Here is a 24,750-nt window from a genome sequence, read left to right as displayed (position 1 = left end):
CCTGTATATTATTACATTTTTAGTTTCTACGATTAAAATAAAGGTAAATTTGATTAAGGTTTATTATACTTAAACCTTACCGTTTTGAAATATTTTCAATTTTGTGGAATTGCAGTAAAATTTTAAAGCTTCATTTCTCCAAGGGTATCAATGTTTTTAATACTAAATATTTAATGAAGTTTATTTATTGATCAGTTATTGTGTTGCAATAATAAAAATAATACTACCTTATACAGAGTGTCTAAAAATTTATTTTAAATAATTATTAGCTTCAAACGGCAATAACTTCTTTAATTTAAATAGAATGCCCTGTATATTTTAGGAGAATCAGATGCAAAATTAAATTGTCTATCAAATTGTATTATACCATTTTTTACCTATCCCTTCAAGTTTTCGTAGAAAATGCATTTTCTTATAATTTAGACCTCATTTATCAATATATTCATGGAATATTGATATTTTAGATTGTTTTTAATGCAACAAATGTACAAAATGTACAGACTAGTAATATTATCGTTTTTAGCAAAACGATAATATTACTAGCCCATTTGTATGCAAAAAGAAAACTATTTAAATCTTTATAAAAGAGTATACCATTAATTAAATATAACACCATTATTTCCGCCCATATACTAATTAATTACATACTTAATTGTGTTCGTTAATAAATTATTATAAATAAATGTGGATTTGAGTCAGAAATCAATATAATAATAACTTATCAAATTAAAGTCTCTGTTGTTATAAATAAGCATTTATTAAAAAATGAAATATCATTTTTAAGGTGTTACTTTTTATCACACTGTCTAATGCCCATACAAAATCCAGTTTTTTAGTATTTGGAGCAATTATTATTAATCAACGCAAACAGTCAGTTAATGTAGTTTGAATACTGGAATCACAGCTGGAATCATATTAATTGATCCTCTTTAACAAATATTTAAACAGTTTTTTTTATTTTTTAATGAAATAAACGAATTATATCGACAATATTAGTATCTGTACTCTTTAAAAATTTGGTACATCTTTAAAAATAATCTGAAATGTCAATAGTCCATGGGTATATTGATAAATAAGTTCTAAATTACAAGAAAATGCATTTTCTACGGAAACTTAAAGAGATAGGTAAAAAATGGTATAATATAATTTGATAGACAATTAAATTGTGCATCTGATTATCGTAAAATATAGAGGGTGTTCCATTTAAATTAAACAAGTTATTGCCGTTTGAAGCTAATAATTATTTAAAATAAATTTTTAGACACTCTGTATAAGGTAGTATTATTTTTTATTATTGCAACACAATAACTGATCAGTAAATAAACTTCAGTAAATATTTAGTATTAAAAACTTTGATACCCTTGGAGAAATGAAGCCTTAAAATTTTTACTGCAATTTCACAAAATTGAAAATATTTCAAAAACGGTAAGGTTTAAATATAATAAATCTTAATCAAATTTACCTTTATTTTAATCGTAGAAACTAAAAATGTAATAATATACAGGGTGTTCCATTTAAAAAAATACAACTTTGATATTTTTTACTTATTTGGGACACTCTGTATCTTGTAAAATTATTTTAAAATTGTACCTCTAATAGTCCTTCATCGAACCCAAAACTTACAATTTGTAAAAATCTCATCGTTTAGCTACAATACTCCGTGTCGTATGTGGTGAACAACCCTGTATACAGGGTGCTACAAATTCGAGGTACGAGCATTGGTATCTCGGTAACCATTCGGTAACTGTAATAGATACGAACATGGTTAAATTGGGGCAAAGTTGCGCTTTGGGATGTTAACCAAGACGCCATCAAAAAAAAAATTAAAAATTTCAAGGATTGCTCAGTTTTTTGGAAAAACTGATTTTTTTGAAAATCAATTTTATTTTTTCCTGTCGTTACTTTTTAGAAAATCAAAAAACTAATTGCACATTTTCATAGCCACTTTATTAGGGCTATCTAATAGTATTTTTAGATTATCACATTAGCTGACAATTTGTGAGATACAGAGGTCAACTTAATTTTTATAAATACGGACCTGCATTTTTTATTTCAGATTTTGAAAGAACTCGGTCTCCTGAGTACAATGATATGCAACACTTATTTTTTTTTGTTTTGTCATTTGAACACAATTTATTTAAACTAATTTCAAGTCCCGCTCTGTTTTTTTTTAAATATTTACTCAATTCATCGTTACAGTATTCATAAGCTTTCAGACTTAACAATGTGGGGTAAAACATTGTATACGGAAAACCAAATGCAATAAAATAATATAAAATAATTAATATAAATATAATATAATATAAACAATCAAATAATTTTTCCGGAAGATGGATTGGAAATGGTGGAGCAGTACAATGACCGGCGAGGTTCCTGGACCTATCGCCAAGGGGCTACATTATTTGACGTCATTTGTAAAAGTGAAATCAATTCATCTCAACATTTATAATAAAGAGTACAAAATGCATTCGGAAGTATAAGAAGAAAGTTCAAAGAGCTATAAATAAAACTAAACGAAAAATAAGTTTGTGCAATATGATAGGAAGGGTGGTAACCCTTTCGAACATGTAGAACATTAGAAACTAGTTTGTAGAAGTTGATTTATTTATAATAACTACGATTAATATTATACAAATTATTAGATTGTACACTGAGATTTCAAATTCACAATAAAAAAAGTTAAAAATAATATCTTTAAATTTCTGACCTGTATATTAATTATTTGAATCTTCCAATTGGCTCGATTTTCCTTATTCAATGTTAATTAGCGCTGATCAATATTGTTGCGATGAATATAATCAGATTAAATAATTTAAGAAACCAGAGTCGGACTTGAAATTATTTTAAATAATAATTAGTTGCTGTTAAGGTAACCCAAAACAAAAAAAAGTAAACTCAAAACAAAAAAAAAGTATAAAGTGTGGCATATTATTGTATTTAGGAGACCGAGTTCTTTCAAAACCTGAAATAAAAAATGCAGGTCCGTATTTAAAAAAATTGATTTGGCCTCTGTATCTCACAAATTGTCAGCTAATCTGATAATCTAAAAATACTATCAGATAGCTCTAATAAAGTGGCTATGAGAATGTGTAACTAGTTTTTTGATTTTCTAAAAAGTAACGACAGGAAAAAATAAAATTATTTTCAAAAAAATCAGTTTTTTCCCAAAAAACTCAGCAATCCTTGAAATTTTTAAATCTCTTTTGATGGCATCTTGGTGAACATCCCAATACGCAACTCTGCCCCAATTTAACCATGTTGGTATCTATTACGGTTACCGAGATACCAATGCTCGTGTCTCGAATTTGTAGCACCCTGTATATACAGAAATGGATTCAGGATAAAATTGTGCATATTCCGTATCGCTTTTTAATTTGAAGGGCAATGCGGTATTAACATTCTATTTAGTATTTACTATGGAGGCTAGAAGGAGGAGGCGAATCGAACGCAAAAATTATGGACCCAGTTTTTGAGATCTAAATGAAGTTCGAAAATCGCCGTTAGGGGCGCATGTGATCCGATAGATTGAGAAATACACAGCTTCTTATGGCAAGAATTGCTATTTCGTTATAAATTATAGAGTTCAGTTAATATTTGGGTATATTTTTACCAAATTTAGCTTTTAGAAACGTGTTTTTTCTAATTGAACAATGTGTGTGGCTAAAATTCCAGAGATGTATTAAATAGTCCTTATACTACTAAATTATAAGTCGGACACTGTTTAAAAGGGATAAGTTCTTTACAATATGACAACACCGATTAGAGGCGAGGGAGCCTATTCATTCATTTATTACCTTGTAGTACGTGTCGCACGTGCGGTAAAGCTTTGTTGCCGCTATCTCCCCGGCTGTATTAACGCATTTTCTTAGCTTGTAGTGCTTAAGTGTTTATTTTATTGACTTTTTCTGTTCAAGAACTATAAAATATGGTTCGCCAGTGCCAAATTTGCAAGAAGTTTGACTTAAATAATCCATTTAAGTCTTGAAACGACTTTGACCGGTAGGCAATTCTAATTTACCCATTGGGAGTCAGTGGCGTTGTTGTAGAAAGGCGCTTATTTAGATAATATTTTAGTAAAATGTAAAATCTGAATTTTTTCTCTTATATTACATTATTTACTTACTTACATTGTAACAAAATCATAATTATAACCCTGTTAATAATTAATAATGTTTTTATTAAAAATATATTCCGGTTTATTCTAAAATTATCTTCAGAATCTAAAATAACATACAAGAATTTTAATATGATATTACATTATGAGACAATATTTTTTAATATACCGGGTCGTCTCAAAAGTGGTTCACCGCTATAACTTTTTTATTTTTTCAGATAAAAAAACAGATTTGTATGTTAGTAGGTATATGACATAAATTAGGATTTATTGACGTATTCAATTGTTTTTGGTCTCTTTCTGTTTCACCGAAATGATTACATCTTTTGATTTTTAAAGGCACCCTCGGTATATTTCTACTTTATTCGATAGAAAATGATAATAGAATTCTGAATAGAATGACATATCATATGTCAACTTTTGACATTGTCGCTTAAAAACAAATCGTATTATAAATTTCAATCCAGGGTGCCATGGTGTTGTTAAAAACACTAAGTTTTAATCAAGGAGCCTTGGAAAAATAGTTTTGATCGTCTAATGGGTTTCGTGTCTTGTCTAGGCCGATTAAAAGATGTACAAATCATATTTTTAATCATACATATGTCAATTTTTTCAAATGGAACAAGGGTGACTCGTTAGCATATTTGGAAAAAGCATTTTTTTATGAATATATTGATACCACACACTTGGTATTTCGAGTCAAATTGTCGTTATGAACCACGTGTTACAATTACAATTAAACCATATGCGAAAGTGTCAAAAGTTGACATATGATATGTCATTCTATTCAGAGTGTCATTTTCTATCAAATAAAGTAGAAATATACCGAGGGTGCCGTTTAAAAATTAAAAGTTATAGTCATTTCCGGTGAAACAGAAAGTGACCAAAAACAATTGAATGCGTCAATCAATCCTAATTTATGTCATATACTAACATACTAAATCTTGTTTTTTTATTTGAAAATATAAAAAAATTATGGGGTTGAGCCACTTTTGGGACGCACCCGGTATAATAAAGACAGTACCGAGTTAAATAAATGTAGTTTTCATTTTATCCCCTTCCTATCACCTTCCTTGCTTTAATGGAACAGATTTATGTTTTCTCTATTTTACATAATAAGACATCACTTAACCAGAAAAAAAATTACAACAATCATATTTTTTTTTCTCTCTCTGTCGCCGATTCTATTATATCTGTGGAATAGATCCTGTTTTCATTAATATTAGGGGTTGTAAATGTTTGACTAAAATTAATAATTTATTATTAATTTCAAAAATTACGTAATTTCGATTATAAAATTTCTTCTATAACGTGTATTTTATTATTTTTATCCCTTTTGGACTCTAAGACGTTTTTTCTAAACTTTTATTTAAAAAAACCTGTCCTAAATCTTAATAAAATATAAAAAAGTTTAAATACGATATATTTTTAATTTAATTATAGCTTCATTAAAATAAAAAAATTACCCGGCTATGATACGGAGAGTTCAGGTGTACTTGAGAAACGAAAGACAGTGTTGTGTTTCTCGGCAGAGTCGTCAGGGAACGACCGTTACGACAGAGACAACCTATCTATCGCTCGTGTCGCACTCTGTTATAACCTAAAACAATAACACAACAATAACAAGACAGTGTCTGACCGCATGTTCCAGCTATTTATGAATGAGATGCTCCATTGTCGATTCGCCTCCTCCTTCTAGCCTCCATAGTATTTACTCTCTAAAACTTTGGTTAAAGACAGTATATCCGAAAGTGTTAAAAAACCTGTGTGAATTTAACTTTGTTAGTACTTACTTTTATTTTGCTAAACACCAAGGATGACCACCTAGGAAACTTTTTATTGCATGGCCAAGATTGCAATATTTATGATACTATATCTCAATTTTTTTAAGTGCAAGATCCTGTATATTATTTTTCTTTTAGATGTAGAATTAAAAATCAAACATTTTTTATATTTAAAGTGTTTCTTAATTTTTAACGGTTTTTCAGATATTTGCGATATTTATTAGATACATACAGGGTGGCGCCTCTCATACGACGCGGTGGCTCCAAGAAGAACGGTAGTTTATATCATAATGAAATTTTGGGAGCATATGTAGGTTAATTCAAAGGATCTTTTTAAAATATAGAGAGTCCTACAGGGTATCCCCAAAAAAAGTTACACATCAAAGTTGTATTTTTTGTAACGGAACACCCTACACTTCGATTCGATATATTCGATTTGATGATTCTAAAAGAAACATAAAGGTTAGTTTCATTACAGAAGTATAAGAAGTGTCTATCGGGAGACTTTCATCCGAGTTCTACGCATGCGCAGTAAGAAAATTTGTTGTTGAAAAATGTTGCCAAATTGTGCATGTGTATTATTTTGAAATTAGATAATAAATAGATCCTTTTTTATACGCCACAAAATCTCCCTTTTTAATATAATTATAATTTAATTCTCTTTATAAAGTTTTATTTTTGTTCTACTTTTTTTATAAACTTTATTTTTTCTGCTTTGTCATTATTAAAATAGAAATTTTAAATATAATTTTATTATTACCATTAATTAAAACAAAAAAAAACAATAAAATCTGTTAAAATAAATTTATTGGTTTGAATGAGAATAAAATACAGAAATAGATACTTGAATGTAAAGATGAAAATGAAAATACTATAATTTAATAATAAATAAGAAATTATAAGCTAATATTTTTTACCATATATGTAGGTATAAAATGATATCTGAATAAATATATTTATAATTACTTTATTAAGATATATGTATTTAATCATCAAATTCTTGTGAATTAAGTACGTGTGATAAAAAACGGAGTCAGAGTTGGCTTGGAAATGATGAACGATGAAATTCACTTACATATAAAAAAAAGTTACCTTTTTCATGCCAACTATGAAATAAACATTATTTTGAAAAATGTTGCTCATGGAATGGAACGCACAAGATAGAATAAAAATATTAAAATTTTAATATATTGACCCAATGCCTAAAGAACTTTTTTTGAGAGAGATGTGTTTTTATTTCATGGCAACATATCTTATTATAGATTTAGACAGCTCTAATTTCATTATCAATAGAATTAGACACAAATGAAACACTATAGATGGCTACTTTTGAAAGGAAAAAGTAATTATTTAATAAGATAAAACTCAACTTTACAAAATTTAAATTATACCACAGATAACACATGTGATTTATACATGATTTAAAAAAAGTATCGCTTGGATGTAATGACATGATAATTCAGATATAATATTCATAGATTTAAAACCGTCAAATAAGAATATCAATAAATGATTATGAATTTATGTTTTTAATGTATATGAATGATAATATTATGATCCGATCACAATGATAATAGGTACCTTACTTCACAATCTCCATTAAGTATCTTTCCTCTATTTTACACATAATTCACATCACTGGAATTTTGATATTCGTCAATATAAATCTAAAAATCTTAAAATATAAAGTTAATCATAGAATTTGTATTGTTACTGTACCAAAGATACTGTTGCTACATTTACCTGAAATAGGAGAAAATCGAGTAGAATGATATCATAACTCCATGCTGCTTTTGAAGATGCGCTAAAAGACCTTTCAGTAGGAAAAGATACAAAGCAGCTTTCTAAACATTTATAAATATTTAACTGTCCTTTATCCTTTATATACAACTTCAGTGAAAAAGAGATTAGAAAAAACAAGGTTAGAAAAAATATAAAATAAATATAAATAGTATTTATAGAAATATGGCAACATCTGCTACCTGCGCATGCGTAGTATCAATGATGAAAGTCTCCCGATAGACACTTCTGAAGTATATGACTAAAACGTAAGGTGTTTGACATACTTAACATTTTCTAAAAATGAAGAACAAATATTAAATTTCAATTAAAGCTACCTAAATGGGAGTTTACCCGGTATAGCCTAATATGTAGTTTATTATTGTACTTCATAAATCAAATTAAAACTTGCTACAAAAAGTTATACAGGGTGAGACAAAATAAATATTGAACATTGTTACATTTATAGCAAGTTACTTTTTTATTTTAAATAGAACACCCAGTATATTATTTCGATATTCTGTGGGGAATTCACAGAATTCATGTCTCTTCAAAATACTATTAAGGTTGCCTACCCCTCAAACAACGATTTTCTTAGATATTTTCATTTTCATGATTTAGTGTCAGTAGATCTTTATTATTTGATAAAATATGGGTGGCTGGTGCTATGCCTGGCGTTACTTCAACATAGCTGTCAAATTAGTTCAACTTTACCAATTAGTTATCATTTTGTGTCAGTTAAAAGAAAACAAATTCTCAGAAATTTGCCGGAAATTTAAACTTACCCTACATCAGAGAGAAAGTGATATGATATTATTAATTGGTGTCTGGAGTGTGCATTCACCCATCACTCATTCATAGAATGCTTAAATGCTCCTGATTTATCTAGTCTGGACTTTTTTATGGGGATATGTTAAAGACAGTGCTTACAAAACTCGACCAACTGTTATCGACATGAGAGAAATGAATGTGGGTGTTTTTCGAACTCCACATATGCCTCAATATGCCTCTTGACTCTTGACAGTGAACAGAAAGGAAGCATTTTGAACATTAGAACATTAGATATTAATTTTGTCTCACCCTGTATATTTTTTTGGGTCAAATTTTAATTTTGTAACATACTTTGAAATACTTTAATTTTAATTTTGTAACATACAATGGCTATTTTAACGAAATATCAGGCTATACAGGGTAAATTTCAATTCAGGTAGCTACTACTGAAATTTTAAATTTGTTCTTCATTTTTGGAAAATGTTAAATATGTACGAAACCTTATATTTTAGTCATATACTTCTTTAATAAAACTCACCTTTATTTTTATCCTAGAATCCGAAAATCAATTAATATATAGGGTGTTCGATAACAAATAACAAAACTTTGTAAAAAAGGTATACAGAGTTAAGCTTGATTTTCATGCATCCGTTGTCCGACGATACGTTGATACGATATTAATTTTATTGGTTGAATTTAAAGGCTTCGATTGGTTAACCGTTTCTAACCAATCGAAGCCTTTAAATTCAACCAATAAAATGAATATCGTATCAACGTATTCACAACGGATGCATGAAAATCAAGCTTTAGACGAAATTAATATTGAACGTGGGTCAACGTTTGAGGACAAGTTATTATAAAGAGAGGTCCCATTACTGCATCATTCGATGTAAAAATCATGTTTGTTTATACCGTCCGATCGAAAAAAAACGGCGTCCAGTTGGCTGGGAAATGAACATCAATGACATTTCCCATATAAATTTACATTTTAAATGACAGCGATCTTCATTCCATAGCCATCGCTGACGCCGTTTTTTCTCGATCATACGGTATTATTAATGTTATCTAACTCTCAGACTTCGTAATTTTGACTTTTACTAAAAATAATAATTATTTTATCTATATTTTAGGTGTACGCATAGCGATTTACAGAGTGTATTAGAAGGATTACGGGCTACAGCAAAATTTATTCAAGAGCCAATCGACGAAGTAATTTTAGAGAATAATTATCTTCCCTCGTTGCCGGGAAGGACGTTTTTTCCTTTAAAGGTAATAATATACCGTATGATCGAAAAAAAAACGGCTTCAAAGACGGCAGGGAATAATCGATGATAATTTTCGTCATTTACTAAAAGTTGACATAAAACTTGTCAAAAATTAACACTAATTATAGAAAGATTAAAAAAGGGTAGAACGATTCCAACTAACGAACGATTAAAAATAATTTTCCTCAATACCTACATATAATAATAAATTACAATCTTCTTAAGGCCAAGTAGTAGTAAGTGCAATTAAAGAATAAAGTAGTGTACAGGATGTCCCATTTTAGTTGAAATCATACAGTATCTCCCCCTTATTCTTGTCAAACGTAAGATGCTGTATACACAATTTTCATAGCCCTCTTCGTTTCTGAGCTACAGGGTCTTTTTGAAAATTTTGCAATTCAGGACACCACCCGTATCTCTGTTATTGTGAAAGGTATCGAGAAGATGAAATCTGTTTATTGTAGAACTTTTCATATAGAATGCAGTGGCGTAGTCTATTTTTCTACGAAAAGAATATTTTTGAAGATATGAACTATAGTTGTTTTTTTTTTAAATGGAACATTCTGTATATTTATAAATTATATGGTCCGGCTTGCCATAAGCTTTATTTATTATTATTTATAAGTTTTCATTAAAAGATCATTTTTATTTGTAGGCCATGATTGATAATAAAAGAACCTAAATAATTATTAAAAGTATATTGCTAGCTGTCTCTTGTTTTATTCTGGGAGCCACTAATAAATTCTTCATATATCAGGGAAACTCTCAACGAGTGTCTATTTAAAAAAAATAACTTTACTTTTTGAAAAATAGACTACGCCCACTGTATTATACCTAAGAATCAGTTTTCACTTTCTCGATACCTTTCACGGTAACTGAGATACGAGGGCTGCCCCAAATTGCAAATTTTTTGAAAAGACCCTGTAGCTCAGAAACGAAGAAGGCTATGAAAGTTTTGTTTAGAACTTCTTCCGTTTGACAAAAAAGTGGGACCAGGTGTGTGCAAACAGCATCCTCCTATCTTTACTAATAACGGAGATACCGGATTATTTCAACTAAAATGGGACACCCTTTACGGACCAAGATGTAAATGTAAAAGTACGAAGTAAATGACGTCTAGCGCTTGACCTTGCCAAAATTATCATTGACTGTCATCCTCCAAACGTCTTTGACGCCATTTTTCTTCGATCGTATGGTACTCTAAAGAGACTTTATTTTTAAATTGTGCATCATGTTACAGATTTTACGTCTTATGTTACGTCATAATGGTCTAGAGCGCGTATCAAATGATTGGCTTGGCGGTTTAGAAACTGTACTAGTTGAACTATATGTTGTGGAACCGAGACTTCGTAGCATTCCAGACGACTCTTTATTGCCAATGATATCTTTGGAAGCAATTACGATTGATGGCAAATTAATGAAAAGAGTACCATTGTTTTCTGGATTACCTAAACTTAAGTAAGTCTCAAGATAATTACAGCTGGGGGTTGGGACGTTCGGTGTTACAACAGCAAAATAAAACACTAATTCACCACAATACACCAAAACACTTTACTTTTAAACACTGGATGCGCGTTTTGCTAACCATGTTAGCATCATCAGCAAATGATTAAAACTTAATTTGGTAAATTAGTGTTTTATTTTGCTCTCAAGATAATACTAAAAAAACATATGGTGTAGTTAAGACGACTAGAATACATTTTAATTATATTTTTTTCTAATTTATTCCTTCATAACATTAAAACATTCTATTAAATAGTACAGACTCAATCTGGCATCAAAAAAGGTCTAGACTCCTATCAAATTACCCCCGCTTTCATACTTTGCCATTCGTAAGTGGTCCACTGGAAAAGCTTAAATTTGAAAAATCGTATCCCTCCACCCCACCGTTTTTGAGAAACTCCAAAAAAATTTGGATTTAATTTTCTAGCTAAACCGTAGACTAGTGATGTAAACTTTAGTTACTTATATGGACTCGTAACTACTAGTTACTTTTGGTAATAGGACTCGTTACTTTGGACTCGTTACTTTAGTTACTCGTTACTTTGGTACTTAGTATCGTTACTTTATAATCGTTGTTTCGTGTACAGGTTGGAAGACTTGGGCTTGACTGGAACTTCGTTACTTATTGCGCGCGGCGATCTTCGCTGCGTGCTCGGTTTAACCTATAAGGGGTTTCTAAAATGTAAAAATATTTAAAAAATGTCTATTCTTCTGTGGCGGATTCATCTCTTCAAAAAAGTCCTTATTTTTAACGCAGCCGATTAACTAAAAATTACTATTTTTATTTTGTAGATTTTCTTACAGTGTATGAGGCGAAATATCTATTCTTTTTTAAAGAGGAAAAATATTTGCTCTGCTTTTTCAGATGTTAACATTTTTTTCTGAATAACGTAAATCCATTGTTAAATACTATCTAAGACATATTAATCTAAATAAACAATTCTATTCTTCGCCCACCGAACAACTATAAATCAAAAAATAAAACACACTCTACCCTTAAATAATATCTTATATTACTTATTTCAACTGTAGATCAAATTTTGGTTTGAGGGCGTGAAAATTAGAAAATAAAAACATTAAACTAAAGGAACAAAATATACATATATAAAAGGAAAGTACTTACAAATAATAGAAAAACAATTAAACTAAATTAAGTGTGGGAGACCTAGATGTCGAGGTGGCTGGATGACGCTACTTCTGTAAACAAGCAGAAAACAATACCTGAGCAACCAATTTTACATTAATAAAGCTTGTAATATTTAATGGGTATTATTCATGTTAATTAGCTCAGTTTCTAGATAGGTTTGTTCGTTAGTCCAAACATTCTCTGATAAATGAAACCAAAGAACAATACAAGAATAGATAAATCGTAGACAGTAGAAAATATAACAATACAACAATGTAATACATACATATCCATACGCATATAAAAATATACGCACATACAAATATACATACACGCAGAGACTAAATCAGAGGCAATGGATATACTATAACTAGGGTGTAGTTTATATATAATGATGTGTGCACACGAGTACGAAGGGATGGACGCTCGACGTACTAATACTTTTACCACTAGCCTTAACTATCGTGAACGTGCAATGAGACCAAGGGAATGGCGCGCGAGGTCTCTGTCAACAAATAGTTACCACTAATTACCAGGAACGTGCAATGAGGCCAAGTGAATGGCACGCGAGGTCTCTGTTACAAGATAATTAGCTATACCATAGCTATACAGACCTAAAAGGCCGAAACACTGAAGGGAATGGCGCGCGACAGTGCCGTATACCTTATGCTTTACTTATATCTCTGGTAAATAAAATAGTTCCAGACAATAAACAATATACAGTTGTAGAATAGTATTACGAAATAGATTAAAATGGTATGCTCTGTGAGACAACTCACTGTATTAAGAAATATATAAAATGGTTACTCTGTGAGAACCCTCACCCTATTAATTGGACTTCTTATTTCAACACAAGAACACCTTCGACTAGCATAGGCAACGGTTGCTTTGAAAATGAGAGAGGACAGTTCCGTTAGGAGTTAGAGTCATCGAGGTACCATAAAGCTCTGGGAATTTCCCGCCGTAAACGACCCTTAACGGTCACCAGGCAGCATAAAGGTTGTCGCCCACTAGAACGCGGCTCGGCGCGGCGCTGGGAAGAGATTTTTTTCCGGCTGCGAAGGGACTGCGCCCACTATAGCGCGCTTTTGAAACGCGGCAACGCTATTTAGTTATAGTCGAAGTGTTTTTTACTTACTGTAGTTTAGTTTTTAAAGCAATGAGTTCAAGTACGGACGAAAGCGTATTTTTTGTGCTCTTCTAACAGAGGAAGAGGGGGTGAGGAAAAGTTTGGACTCATACGATTAACAAAAAAAGAAAGAAGTTTGGAGAATTTTACCATCTTTTTCCAGATTTAATAAAAGACAAAATCATTTTTTTCAGTATTACAAAATATAAAGGAAACATTTTACGCACTCCTCAATTGAGGGTTTTAGAAGAAAAAACACCGGGTATATCTACTCATCATATTTTTTCAGAAGAGACAAATTACTAATATTTTTGATAATTCTTATTTATTCTGATGTGTATATTAGTTATGTGGTCAAAAAAACCCTGATCTTTTTTATATATTTAGGTAATTAGAATTTAAAAATTGGAGATTGTCACTTTTGTTAAAAAGTGGAGATTGCCAGTTTTGCCTCTACACCCCTCAATTATATTAAATCTTTGATAGAAAGGCATTTCGTCCATCTGTCTCTAGTGAGGGAAGACTAAAAAAAATATCATATTCCTTTATGAAAATCGATTTGCCTAATTTACCTTTAAAAATACAATTCTGCCATTGATACATATCACTAGTTCCTAGTCAAAAAGCCAACTGAAAAGACTCGAATGCAAAATTATTTCCCTTGTGAGTACGCACACTGCAACGCGCCGAAACGCGGGAGACGGAAAAAAGTTGCTAGAGAAGTCTTCCGACTTCTTGACGGAAATCCCGCTGCGCGCTTCTGCGCTGCGCGCTCTAATGTGCGTTGGTCCATTTAAATACATGGCAAGCAGACAAAAGAAATTTCCACATGGCGCAGCGCCGCGTCGCGCCGCGGTCTAGTGGGCGACAACCTTAAATGAATGAATTTATTCTGTTCTTAGGTTTTTAATGAATTATTATTTAATTCTTGTTTAAAATATTATTTGAAAAATAACTGACTCTTACACAACTAAAATTGAAAAAACGTGCGGAATTGAGCGACAACAAACGGCAGAGACAGACCGCCGGCGCCGGCCGCCGGAATAATTGTAATAAAAAATATCACACATTTGCCATCCAAAACACCGGCCGGCGTCAAGTCAACTCTTTAAACGTAAACATATCGATAACAACTAGACCTACGTCGAAGAGGGTCGAAATAAGAAATATTTCAGTATCGAGTTTCGAGTCCTCAGTTCGTGCATTTCCAGGGATTACGATTACTGCCAGCGCAAAAGTAACGAATTAGCTTAGTAACGAGTAACGAGTCCTAAATTCAAATGGTAAGCGTTACTTCGAGTCCTCGTAAAGTAACTGTTACTTTGTAACGATTACCTAGAATTTTTACATCACTACCGTAGACCCCACAGAAAATTTTATGGGACAAAAATGAAGAGAATTAAATTCTCTACATTTTCATTTCTAAGTTACAAACCTCTAAAACCTACGGGGACAAAGTTAGAGGGCGCCAAAGTTACTCAAACGTAGTGTTTTGCACTTTCCGTGTGAAACCATTTTTTTTACTGTCGCAAAGTTTTCAAAAGTAAAGAGCATAAAAGAACTATCAAACTGATGTGTAACTTTTTGCCGCCCAAAGTGTCAGATTGACTGTACTATAAAATATTTTTGGAATAATTTAGTTTGTACCGTATGAATTTGCTTACTTAAATTCCACTATAGTATGGTCAAATTGTATTTTTTGAGGAAATTTTTGGGGTAGTTCTGATTTACTTTGTTCTTTATATGTTTTTGTGGTGCTGATTCCGATGTTTACTACTTAAAATTTCGTGACGGAACAATGAAAAAAATTCAAAAAATTTTAAAAAAAAATTTCAATTTTTATGGTTTTTTGCTTATACATTTTTCCTCATTTTCTGTGAGAGAGTAGGTACTGTGAAATCAGTAAATAATGTAGCAGCAAATTGCTTTCTTTGCATACTTGATCTTTCTATGCTCTTGGTGCTTCCACAATCTTTTCTCAGGGTAGCCATCAAAAAGGATAAGAGAGAAAGGTAATAGAAACTATTAAATTAATTATTTAATCTACGACTATGTCTCATTATGACACATTTAACAGGCTTTCATAATAGCACTAGCGCTATTATGAATTCATAATAACACGCAAATTTTAAAATAAGAAACAAACAAAAAAAGGTACCTAAATACGTTTATTTATTGTAAACATTAATTATAATATCAGTACAATTGGTTAATTCCAGACGATGACAGGTGAGTTGAAATTTTAGAAAGTAAATTTATTTCCTGAGTGCTTGAACTTGTTGAAGACCCATCATTGCCAGAAATGTTACCCAAAATATTACATGACACTTTTTTCTTATTTTCTTTGGAATTTTCTATATAGCTCTCTGACACTGTGTTAGAGCGCCAACCACCATGTCTTTTAACAGTTAATAAATCCACTCCTGAATTTGCAAGCAACAACGCAGACGATCTACGGAAACAATGTCCAGTGTATTGTCGTGGATTTGGAAGACTTAGGAACGATGCTATTTTATAAGGCATTTTCCCTAAAGTATTAATGCCAATGGGTTGCTTAATACATTTTCCATTTCTGTACCCCACAAAAAAATTCCCAAAATCGAGTATGCTCTGTGTTGCTTGGCCGCATAACTATATATCTTCGAACCATTTCCACCATATTTGAATCGGTCATTTCAGAAACAACATGAGTCAAAAATTACAGTTTTGAGATATTCATGACTCATGTGGTTTCTGAAGGGTTCCGGTATTTTCATAGGCTGCAGTACATTAAGTTAAGCCAAGACTAGTGTTGTTTCTGCACGCAATGGTGCGTTTGCGTATAAAAAGAAGATTATTGTGGGAATATCAATTTCAGAAAAAAATGACTCATGTTGTTTCTGAAATGACCGATTCATTTATTCCTTCAACATTCCCTTTCGTTATAAAAAAATCTCGTGATATCTTTGTTTTTGTAAATGGAATAATGACATGAATGCATTGTCCTTCATCTTTAATATTTTGCAGCTGCAGATTTGTCAACTCGATACGCCGGCAGGCTCCCGCAAGTCCAACTATCAATGAAACTTTTGTCAGGAAATAAGTTTTATCATCGGCTTCCTACAAAAAACGAGTTATGTCTTCTTTTCTTAAAATTCTCGATTTTTTTGACCGAAACCTTTCCGATTTTCTTTTTAGAAATGCAATTAAGTGGACGTACTTACTAATATATGTATTTTTCTTCACTGATATAACTGAACGTAGCTTGGAATAATATACCCAAAGTGATGAAGTCTTCCTATGTTTTGAAAGATGTTCAAAATATGCCAGGAGAACCTTTTCGTTACTACTATTCTTGATTCCTTTCCCTTTACACCAATCTTCAAGTTTTACATATGCTTGCTCGTACGTTTGTCTTGATTTTTCGGGAAGTAGGTAATCGACAACGTTTTGCGCAATGCCTTCAATATCCGAAGGGACACTTTCAGAATCAGAATCACCCATATTAAAATTATTTTTTTCTTTTTGCTAAAACTGAACGTTTAACACAAAATTGAACATCAATAATTGAGTTGTCAATGTCAAAATGGGAACAATCAATAAGCACGGTTACCACGGCGTCGACTAATATGGGCACCTGATAATTTTGAATTTTAATTTTTATTCTCTGATATTTTAAATTAAATCAAATCTCTTTGGATCGTCCCTCGTGTCGCGTCGTAGATTAAATTTTGAATGATACACGTTCGATACGAACTTTTTAATGAAACTTGTGTAACTAACGTTGCACGCGTTTCATTATGATGTTCGTATCGAACTTCTATCATTAATAACTATATTAATGAATAATTAATTATATTAACCCATGGCAATTCAATGGAAAAAGTGTGGTTGGATTGTAATTATAGTTCTGTTTAAAAAAATCTGTACAGGGTGGGTCAAATTCGACGCTTTTAAATGGAAACACCCTTTTCTATAGGAGATAGACAAAAACTAATATCGGTGTCTGGAGCTCAATTTTTGTCAAAAACATGATGGTGAAAACCGCATATCGATATCTCTTACCGTTTCGGAGTTACGGGGTGTTTTTTAAAAATATGCATTTTTAACAAATTGCTGTAACTTTTTTGCTATGGAAAATTTTGTATTTTTATGAAAACATTTCCAAAGCACCTTTTTACGTAGAATTTAATGGTTTAAGTATATATTTTTTTAAATTAATAATTTAAGAATTATCAACAGAAAATTTGATTTTTTTATGGGACACCCTGTATATTTTTAATTTATTGAAAAGAATTTAAAATTACCTTTCCAAAAATATAACACACTTGATATTTTCCTCGATTCCTTTTCGAGATATTAGAGTATATAAAAATTCGCCCGCTTTAAATAAGTAGGCTTTGAACGGCACCGGCTGTAATGCAAAAAAATTCTGGCTGTGAGCATCAATTAAAACGAAAATGATATTTGCTATGAGAGATGCAGAATTTTATAACAATTTAAAATATATTTAACCAACATCAACAAATTTAAACTATATCTAATAACAATAAAAAGAAACAGCAAACCAAGACATGAGATTTTGCTACAGGTTTTCGACATATCGACCGTCTTCTGTTATGGACAGACCGGGCAGTTTTTGAACATTTCTCGCGGAATTCATTAACTCAGTGGGGGTGAAAGATACCCTCTCATAACTGCTAAGTATTTCTAATTCTTGTCTAGATTATACGGAAGAATAAGGAACCTTTATTCTTCCGCAAATATATCCATAGGATTAAATCCATAAGCACTAAGTCAGGCGGCCTCGACGGCCAACGGCTGGGATCTTGGTTTGCTATTCAATTATTCTTGAAATTGGCTGCAAAAATTTGCTGATAACTTCAGCGTTCAGAGGCGGTGCGTCGTCTTGCTGGAAAAATATGTTTTCGAGTTCCATTAAGGGCATATCATCAATAAGGGGTCCAAAGCCTACTAGTTAAAAGTGGCGAACTTTTAAAAATTCTGTATTTCGAAGGGGATTATAATAAAATATCAAGTGTGCTATATTTTTGGAAAGGTAATTTTAAATCCTTTTCAGTTAATTAAAAATATAGAGGGTGTCCCAAATAAAAAATCAATTTTTCTGTTGATAACTCTTAAATTATTAATTTTAAAAAAAATATACTTAAACCATTAAATTCTACGTAAAAAGGTGCTTTAGAAATGTTTTCATAGAAATACAAAATTTTCCATAGCAAAAAAGTTACAGCGATTTATTAAAAATGCACATTTTTGAAAAACACCCCGTAACTCCGAAACGGTAACAGATATTGATGTGCGGTTTTCACCATCATGTTTTTGATGAAAATTGAGCTCCAGACACCGATATTAGTTTTCGTCTATCTGCTATAGAAAAGGGTGTTTCCATTTAAAAGCGTCGAATTTGACCCACCCTGTACAGAGTTCTTAATTATTGCAAAAGGTTTTACTTTCTCACTTCATTTAAATTTTATAGTTTAAGAATTACAGCTCATTAATGCGCTTTATTCTTTTCTCTTTTAACAAGTGACAGTGAATCTTTTCATCTGGAACTATACCTGTACTTGTATTTGCACATATTTTAATTATAATATAAATTTGTTTTTTTTTATTATCGGTGGGTGTATATTGTTGAAATCACTATCTATATGACATTTAACTTAAAACTAAAAAAAACACATTAGACTTTAATAATAAATTAAGAGTATTGAAGTAAAAAATTAGGTATTTGCGGAGACAACCAAAAAACGCTAATTTTCAACTGGCTATTGAGCCGGAACAGTTTTTCAGAGAAAAAAGTTATAAACAAAAAACCGTAAAAATCAAGTTTTTCCCCCTTTATTGCATTTTCTCCATGTTCTGTCACAAAACTTTGTTAATAAACATCAGATTCGGATATAGTCATTAGCATGCGTACCGAGTAGGTTATGTGCTAGCGGCAGTCGTATTAATTTACAATTATAGTACCTGTAATTATTATTAAAAATAGAAAAAGTGTCATATTCGTGATCAAGAGTAGTGCAATGATGACCAGAGGTGGAGGCAAAAGTGAGGACTCCTCTAAAAAGCAGGTGGGAGAGTTTCAAATATTGAACCAGCGCATGGAAGAAATGGCTGCCAAGTTTAAGACTGACCTTAATGACTTCCGGAACGTTTTACAAGAAAAATCCATGGCAAGGACAAGTGCCAGCGAAGACAATGTCTTAAATGGCGATTTACTGAAGTTATCCGAAAAATTCTCATTATTCGAAAAAACTGTAATGACGTCATTGGACTCTTTAAGGCAGGATATGAATCAAATAAAGATAGAGGTCGCTACAAACAACAATAATATTCTGGTGCACGGTGTGAACGAGGACTCACCTGACATCTATCAGGCCATATGCGATCTAATGCATTCCAAAATCAATATAAATGTGCAAAAAAACGATATAAATTATTGTTATCGTTTGGGTACCACTAATACGAGAGACAAAAAACCAAGACCTATTTTAGTTTCATTTTGTTGTCGATGGCTTCGAGATCAAATATTTTATAGCAAAAAACTGCTCAAAGGTTCAAATGTCTTGTTTACTGAATTGCTTACGGCCGAGAATTTAAAACTATTTAAAGTTGCCCGTGGGCACTTTCGAAATCACTGCTGGACAAGATCGGGGAAGGTGATTGTTCTGTGTGAAGGTGTGCAGGTGGTTGTCTTTTCTCAGGAAAAACTCAGTGAGCTGATTGGAAAAGCCTAGTTCAGTGTGATACCTCGTTGACTAATTTCTCAAGGTACTGTCTTTGATTTTCTTTCAATTAACTAATTTATATATCAATTCACTATACCAAATTCAATATCTAAAAAAATGTGTGGATATTATAGATATTTGAATATCTAAAAAAAAACATTTATATTTAATTTTTTCTTTAAGGAGTTGTTCTTCTAGTTATCATAATAAGCGTATTGTATAATTCGTTGTTTTGAATGCTTCTATTTTTTAAAGAAACTGCATAATATTACTTTGTTTTTCATATTTTAATGTATTGGCTTTCTAGCAATTGTTATACGTATTAGATATGGTTGGGAATTATTGCTTATACTTTTGTTTTCTATTGAAAATACCTATTTTTTGAGGGAAAGTGTATATTAATTTCGTTTTGATATAAGCATTTCAAGTCTGCCTATTCTAGTATGCGGGTGAATATATCTATGAATTATTGAACTTTAATTTTTTATTCTCTATTGATGCTTCAATTACTAAGCTAATGAACACGAAATTTTGTATGTAAGTTTTATTTGATTATAGTAGGCGGCGAGATATAGCTGTGACTTATTGTATTTTTTCTATAAAATCTTCTTTCATCTTATATAAGTTGGGTAATGAATAATATAAATTGTACTTTACGGCTAAACATTCCTGATACTGCTTTTGATGGGCATGTATGTTTGCTATAATCTGAGAGGGTGTGATCGATGGGAGCTAGGCACTGGCGTGGGTACTGGGTTGCGACATCTCAATGATATTAGGTGATAATATTGCGCAGGTAGGCCATAATTCCAAAATTGTCAAAACTAAGAGCCTTGTCACTGCTCATCTAAATGTTCGATCACTCAATACAGGGTTTGACGAGTTCGCTAATTATATTTATGATTGCAACTTTGACATACTAGGACTGTCAGAAACCTGGTTAACATCTGACTGGGATTCAAGTTCTTTTAATCTTGAGGGATATAATCTAATACGCAAGGATCGTGGGGCCAGGGGTGGCGGCGTGGGAGCCTATGTAAGGAAACATATTAGTAGTCAAATTGTGGATCTTGGAATAACCTCTGAGAGTTGTGAATATGTTGGCGTACGTATCAACCTAAATAAGAAAACTTTGCTATTTGTGAGTTTATATCGACCTCCTTCGTCGAATTTAGAGCATTTTTTTGACACTCTAGAAAACATGTTATCTGCTACTGTTCCGTATTATAACCACATTATTCTAACTGGAGATTTTAATATCGATTTATTAAAAAACTCAAGAACTAAATTAAAAATGATTGAACTGCTTAATACCTTTAATCTAACTCAGCATATTACGGAACCTACGCGGATAGATATGAACACGAACGCATCTACACTAATTGACTGTATAATTACCGACAATAATCTTTACTGCCAAAGTAGTCACTCTTTTAATATTTCTGAGACTATATCAGATCACTGTTTAATATTTGGAAATTTTAATATACCCATTACCGAATATAAAGAAAAATATATGCAATACAGGAACTATGACAATATTGATTATGAAAAGTTTCAACAAGACGGTCAAGAATTACCATGGGGTACCATCTATTATACAAATAATATTAACACAAAATTAGAATTATTTAATAATAATATTTCAAATCTTATTAATAAACACGCACCCTTAAAACAAAAAAAAACTAAAATTAAGCCTTTTACACCTTGGATTACAGGCACTATTAAGTGTTTGATTAAATTGAGGGATAATGCTCATAAGAAATATTTAAAAAATAAGACGGATGCTCGGCTTAAATATTATCGTGATCTAAGAAATTACACTAAACATGCTATTAACCGTGAAAAAATTTCTTATTTTAAGTCTCTATCTAGTGAAAAGGGTAGTGACTTCTGGAAAGCAGCAAAAAAATTAAATCTCACTCATAGAATAACCTCTGAAGTTCCACCTGAAATTGCGGATCCTATAAAATTTAATAATTTTTTTGCTAGTTGCAATAGAATAATCGACACAACCTCGATAGAAAAAATTTTTTTTTACAATAATAATAGGCACAAAAATATTACTTCAGAACTGAACTTTAAATTAATTAATGAGACATCATTACATAAAATTATACAGTCAATTAAAACAAATGCGGTTGGTGAAGACAATTTGTCAATAAGAGATCTACAACTATGCATGCCGTTTTGTGGGAAACCACTAATGAATATAATAAATACCTGTATTCTTGAGAATGTTTTTCCGGATTTGTGGAAAAAATCTGTCATAATACCTATTCCAAAAAAAACGAATCCTACAAATCAGGAAGACTTTAGACCTATTAGTATTTTGCCGGTTGTTTCAAAAATAGTAGAGAGACATATCTGTAATCAAGTTATTACTTACACCGATTTAATGAAAATTATTCCTGATTGTCAATCAGGTTTTCGTAAAAATTTCAGTACAACTACATGTCTTGTTAAGCTTATTAATGATATAAGACTTTCCCAGGAAATGAAAGAAACAACGTGTTTAAGTCTGCTTGATTTTAGCAAAGCATTTGACACGTTAAATCATAACTTATTACTAGCAAAGTTGCATTATTTTGGACTATCTGAACAATCCGTTAACTTTTTACGTGCTTACCTTACTCAAAGATCGCATTGTGTTGGCATAAAAAAAGACTTTAGTCTGCTAAAATCTCCTTATACTCCTATGACCGCTGGTGTTCCTCAGGGATCAATATTGGGCCCGCTATTATTCTCTTTATATGTAGCAGACATGAATGACGAATTATCGCATTCTAAGTTACAACAATACGCTGATGATTCACAATTGTATCTATCTTTCACCAACGAGAATTATATCATATCCAATTTACAATATAATATTGATATAAATAGGATTGATAAATTTGCTACAGATCATAATCTGAAATTAAATACTTCGAAATCTTGTGTACTTTTTTTTGAATCCAGCAAGGCTCGAGTGACGGGTATTACAAAAAATTTCAAAGTTGAGATCAATAATGTTTTGCTACCTGTAGTTGCTGAGGCCAAAAATCTGGGAATACATGTCGATTCAAAACTTACTTTCAATTCACACATTAAAAATAAACTTACTAATGCATATTGTCGCTTAAAAAAACTAAATATTTATAAAAAATTTCTACCACCTTTTGTTAAATATTACTTATGCAATACACTTATTTTATCATTGTTTGATTATGGTGATATAGTCTATGATGCCTCGTTATCTGCAGGGCTAGCGAAATCTATACAAAAAATTCAAAATTCATGTATGCGATTCTCGTTTAATATACCCTATAGACATCACATTACACCATACCTAAATAGTAATTCTATATTATCAATGTGCAATAGACGTAAATGTCATATGTTATCATTTATTTATAAAGTTTTAAAAACCGGAAAACCACCCTATTTAAATTCACTTTTCAATTCTCATGAACATTCTTATTTTACCAGAAATGTAAATAATTTCAAAGTCCCCCAGCACAGAACTGCGGCATTTCAGAGATCTTTCAGCTTTGTAGCGATTCAATTGTGGCATCAGATTCCTAAATGCGTTCAAGAGCTTTCATATGAAAAATTTGTAAATAGTGTCAAGTCTATATATTTAGAACAACAAAAACAAAACCGTTAGAAATTTAAACGAGTGACTAACCTGCCTGCCTGCTTTCGTCGCCTTTTAGTTTTTAATTTTAATAATAACCTGATGATTTCAACTTAATTTAACTTTTCCCTGGTGCCCTAGCCTTCCTCCTGGTCATTCCCGTTGATTGCATTCTCTTTTTTTGTATTTGAGTATATTTTATGTATTTTATTTTGAATTCTTTGTATTAATCTTTGTATCATTTATGCATGTATATTTGTTTTAAATATTTACAGGGCTGTGCGACACAAAAACATTTACTGTTTTTGTTTTTGTGTATCGGTTTTTTTTATAATCGCGACACAGTCCCATTTACTTAATTTTTTCTCTTTGTTTATTGTGTATATTAATGTTTAAAAAAAAAGTAAATAAACTATTTTGATTTGATTTGATTTGATTCGAATTCAGCACCCCAAAAAACAATATGTACTCAGAAGAAATCAGAACTACCGCAAAACTTTCCTCCAAAAGGATATTTTAGTATCTACAAGGTGACTACACTACTAGGTCAATAGATAATATTATTTATTCCAATATGGTTATTGTTTCCAGTAATTATTATGTAGAAAAAAATCGTGGGTATTGGGAAGGTCTGAAATGAAACAATTATAAAACAGCCTCTACACTATGCGGAAAACTCTTCGAAACAAGTCAAGATCGCATTTCGTCGCTCAACTTTGTCGCATTTCATTTTATTTCCAGTTGTCTCGACCTTCTTTCGATTCTTAAAAGCGCCTGAAAACTACTCGCGAAGAGGGCGCGGGGGGATTTTTTGGCGTTTCCTGTTGCCTCGTTCAATTTTGTTTCATTTTCAGCTATTTCCAAGACGTTGCGGTATCTGTACCCGAGGCAATGGACTTTTTTCATAAATCTCAGTAAAATAAGTAAAC

The 24,750-nt window shown here is 31.4% G+C and overlaps 1 protein-coding gene across 3 annotated transcripts in view; it reads left to right on the top strand.

The window, feature by feature from the left end:
• Positions 1-24,750, top strand: part of LOC115880507 (protein artichoke) — a 140,955-nt gene that overhangs the window by 32,144 nt on the left and 84,061 nt on the right. For 2 of the 3 annotated variants that reach the window (XM_030897724.1, XM_030897723.1), the window contains exons 3-4: positions 9,579-9,717; positions 10,954-11,171. In XM_030897724.1, coding sequence (XP_030753584.1) covers positions 9,579-9,717; positions 10,954-11,171 — 357 coding nt within the window. Of the gene's footprint in view, positions 1-9,578; positions 9,718-10,953; positions 11,172-19,398; positions 20,243-24,750 lie in introns of those variants that run through there. The other variant, XM_030897725.1, reaches the window with a different exon arrangement.

The sequence above is a fragment of the Sitophilus oryzae genome, unplaced genomic scaffold (assembly GCF_002938485.1).
Source record: "Sitophilus oryzae breed Bouriz unplaced genomic scaffold, Soryzae_2.0 scaffold_1625_pilon_pilon, whole genome shotgun sequence".
In the NCBI taxonomy this organism is placed as follows: domain Eukaryota; kingdom Metazoa; phylum Arthropoda; class Insecta; order Coleoptera; family Curculionidae; genus Sitophilus; species Sitophilus oryzae.
Note: the sequence above shows the minus strand (reverse complement) of the source record. Positions and strands in the feature narration are given on the sequence as shown.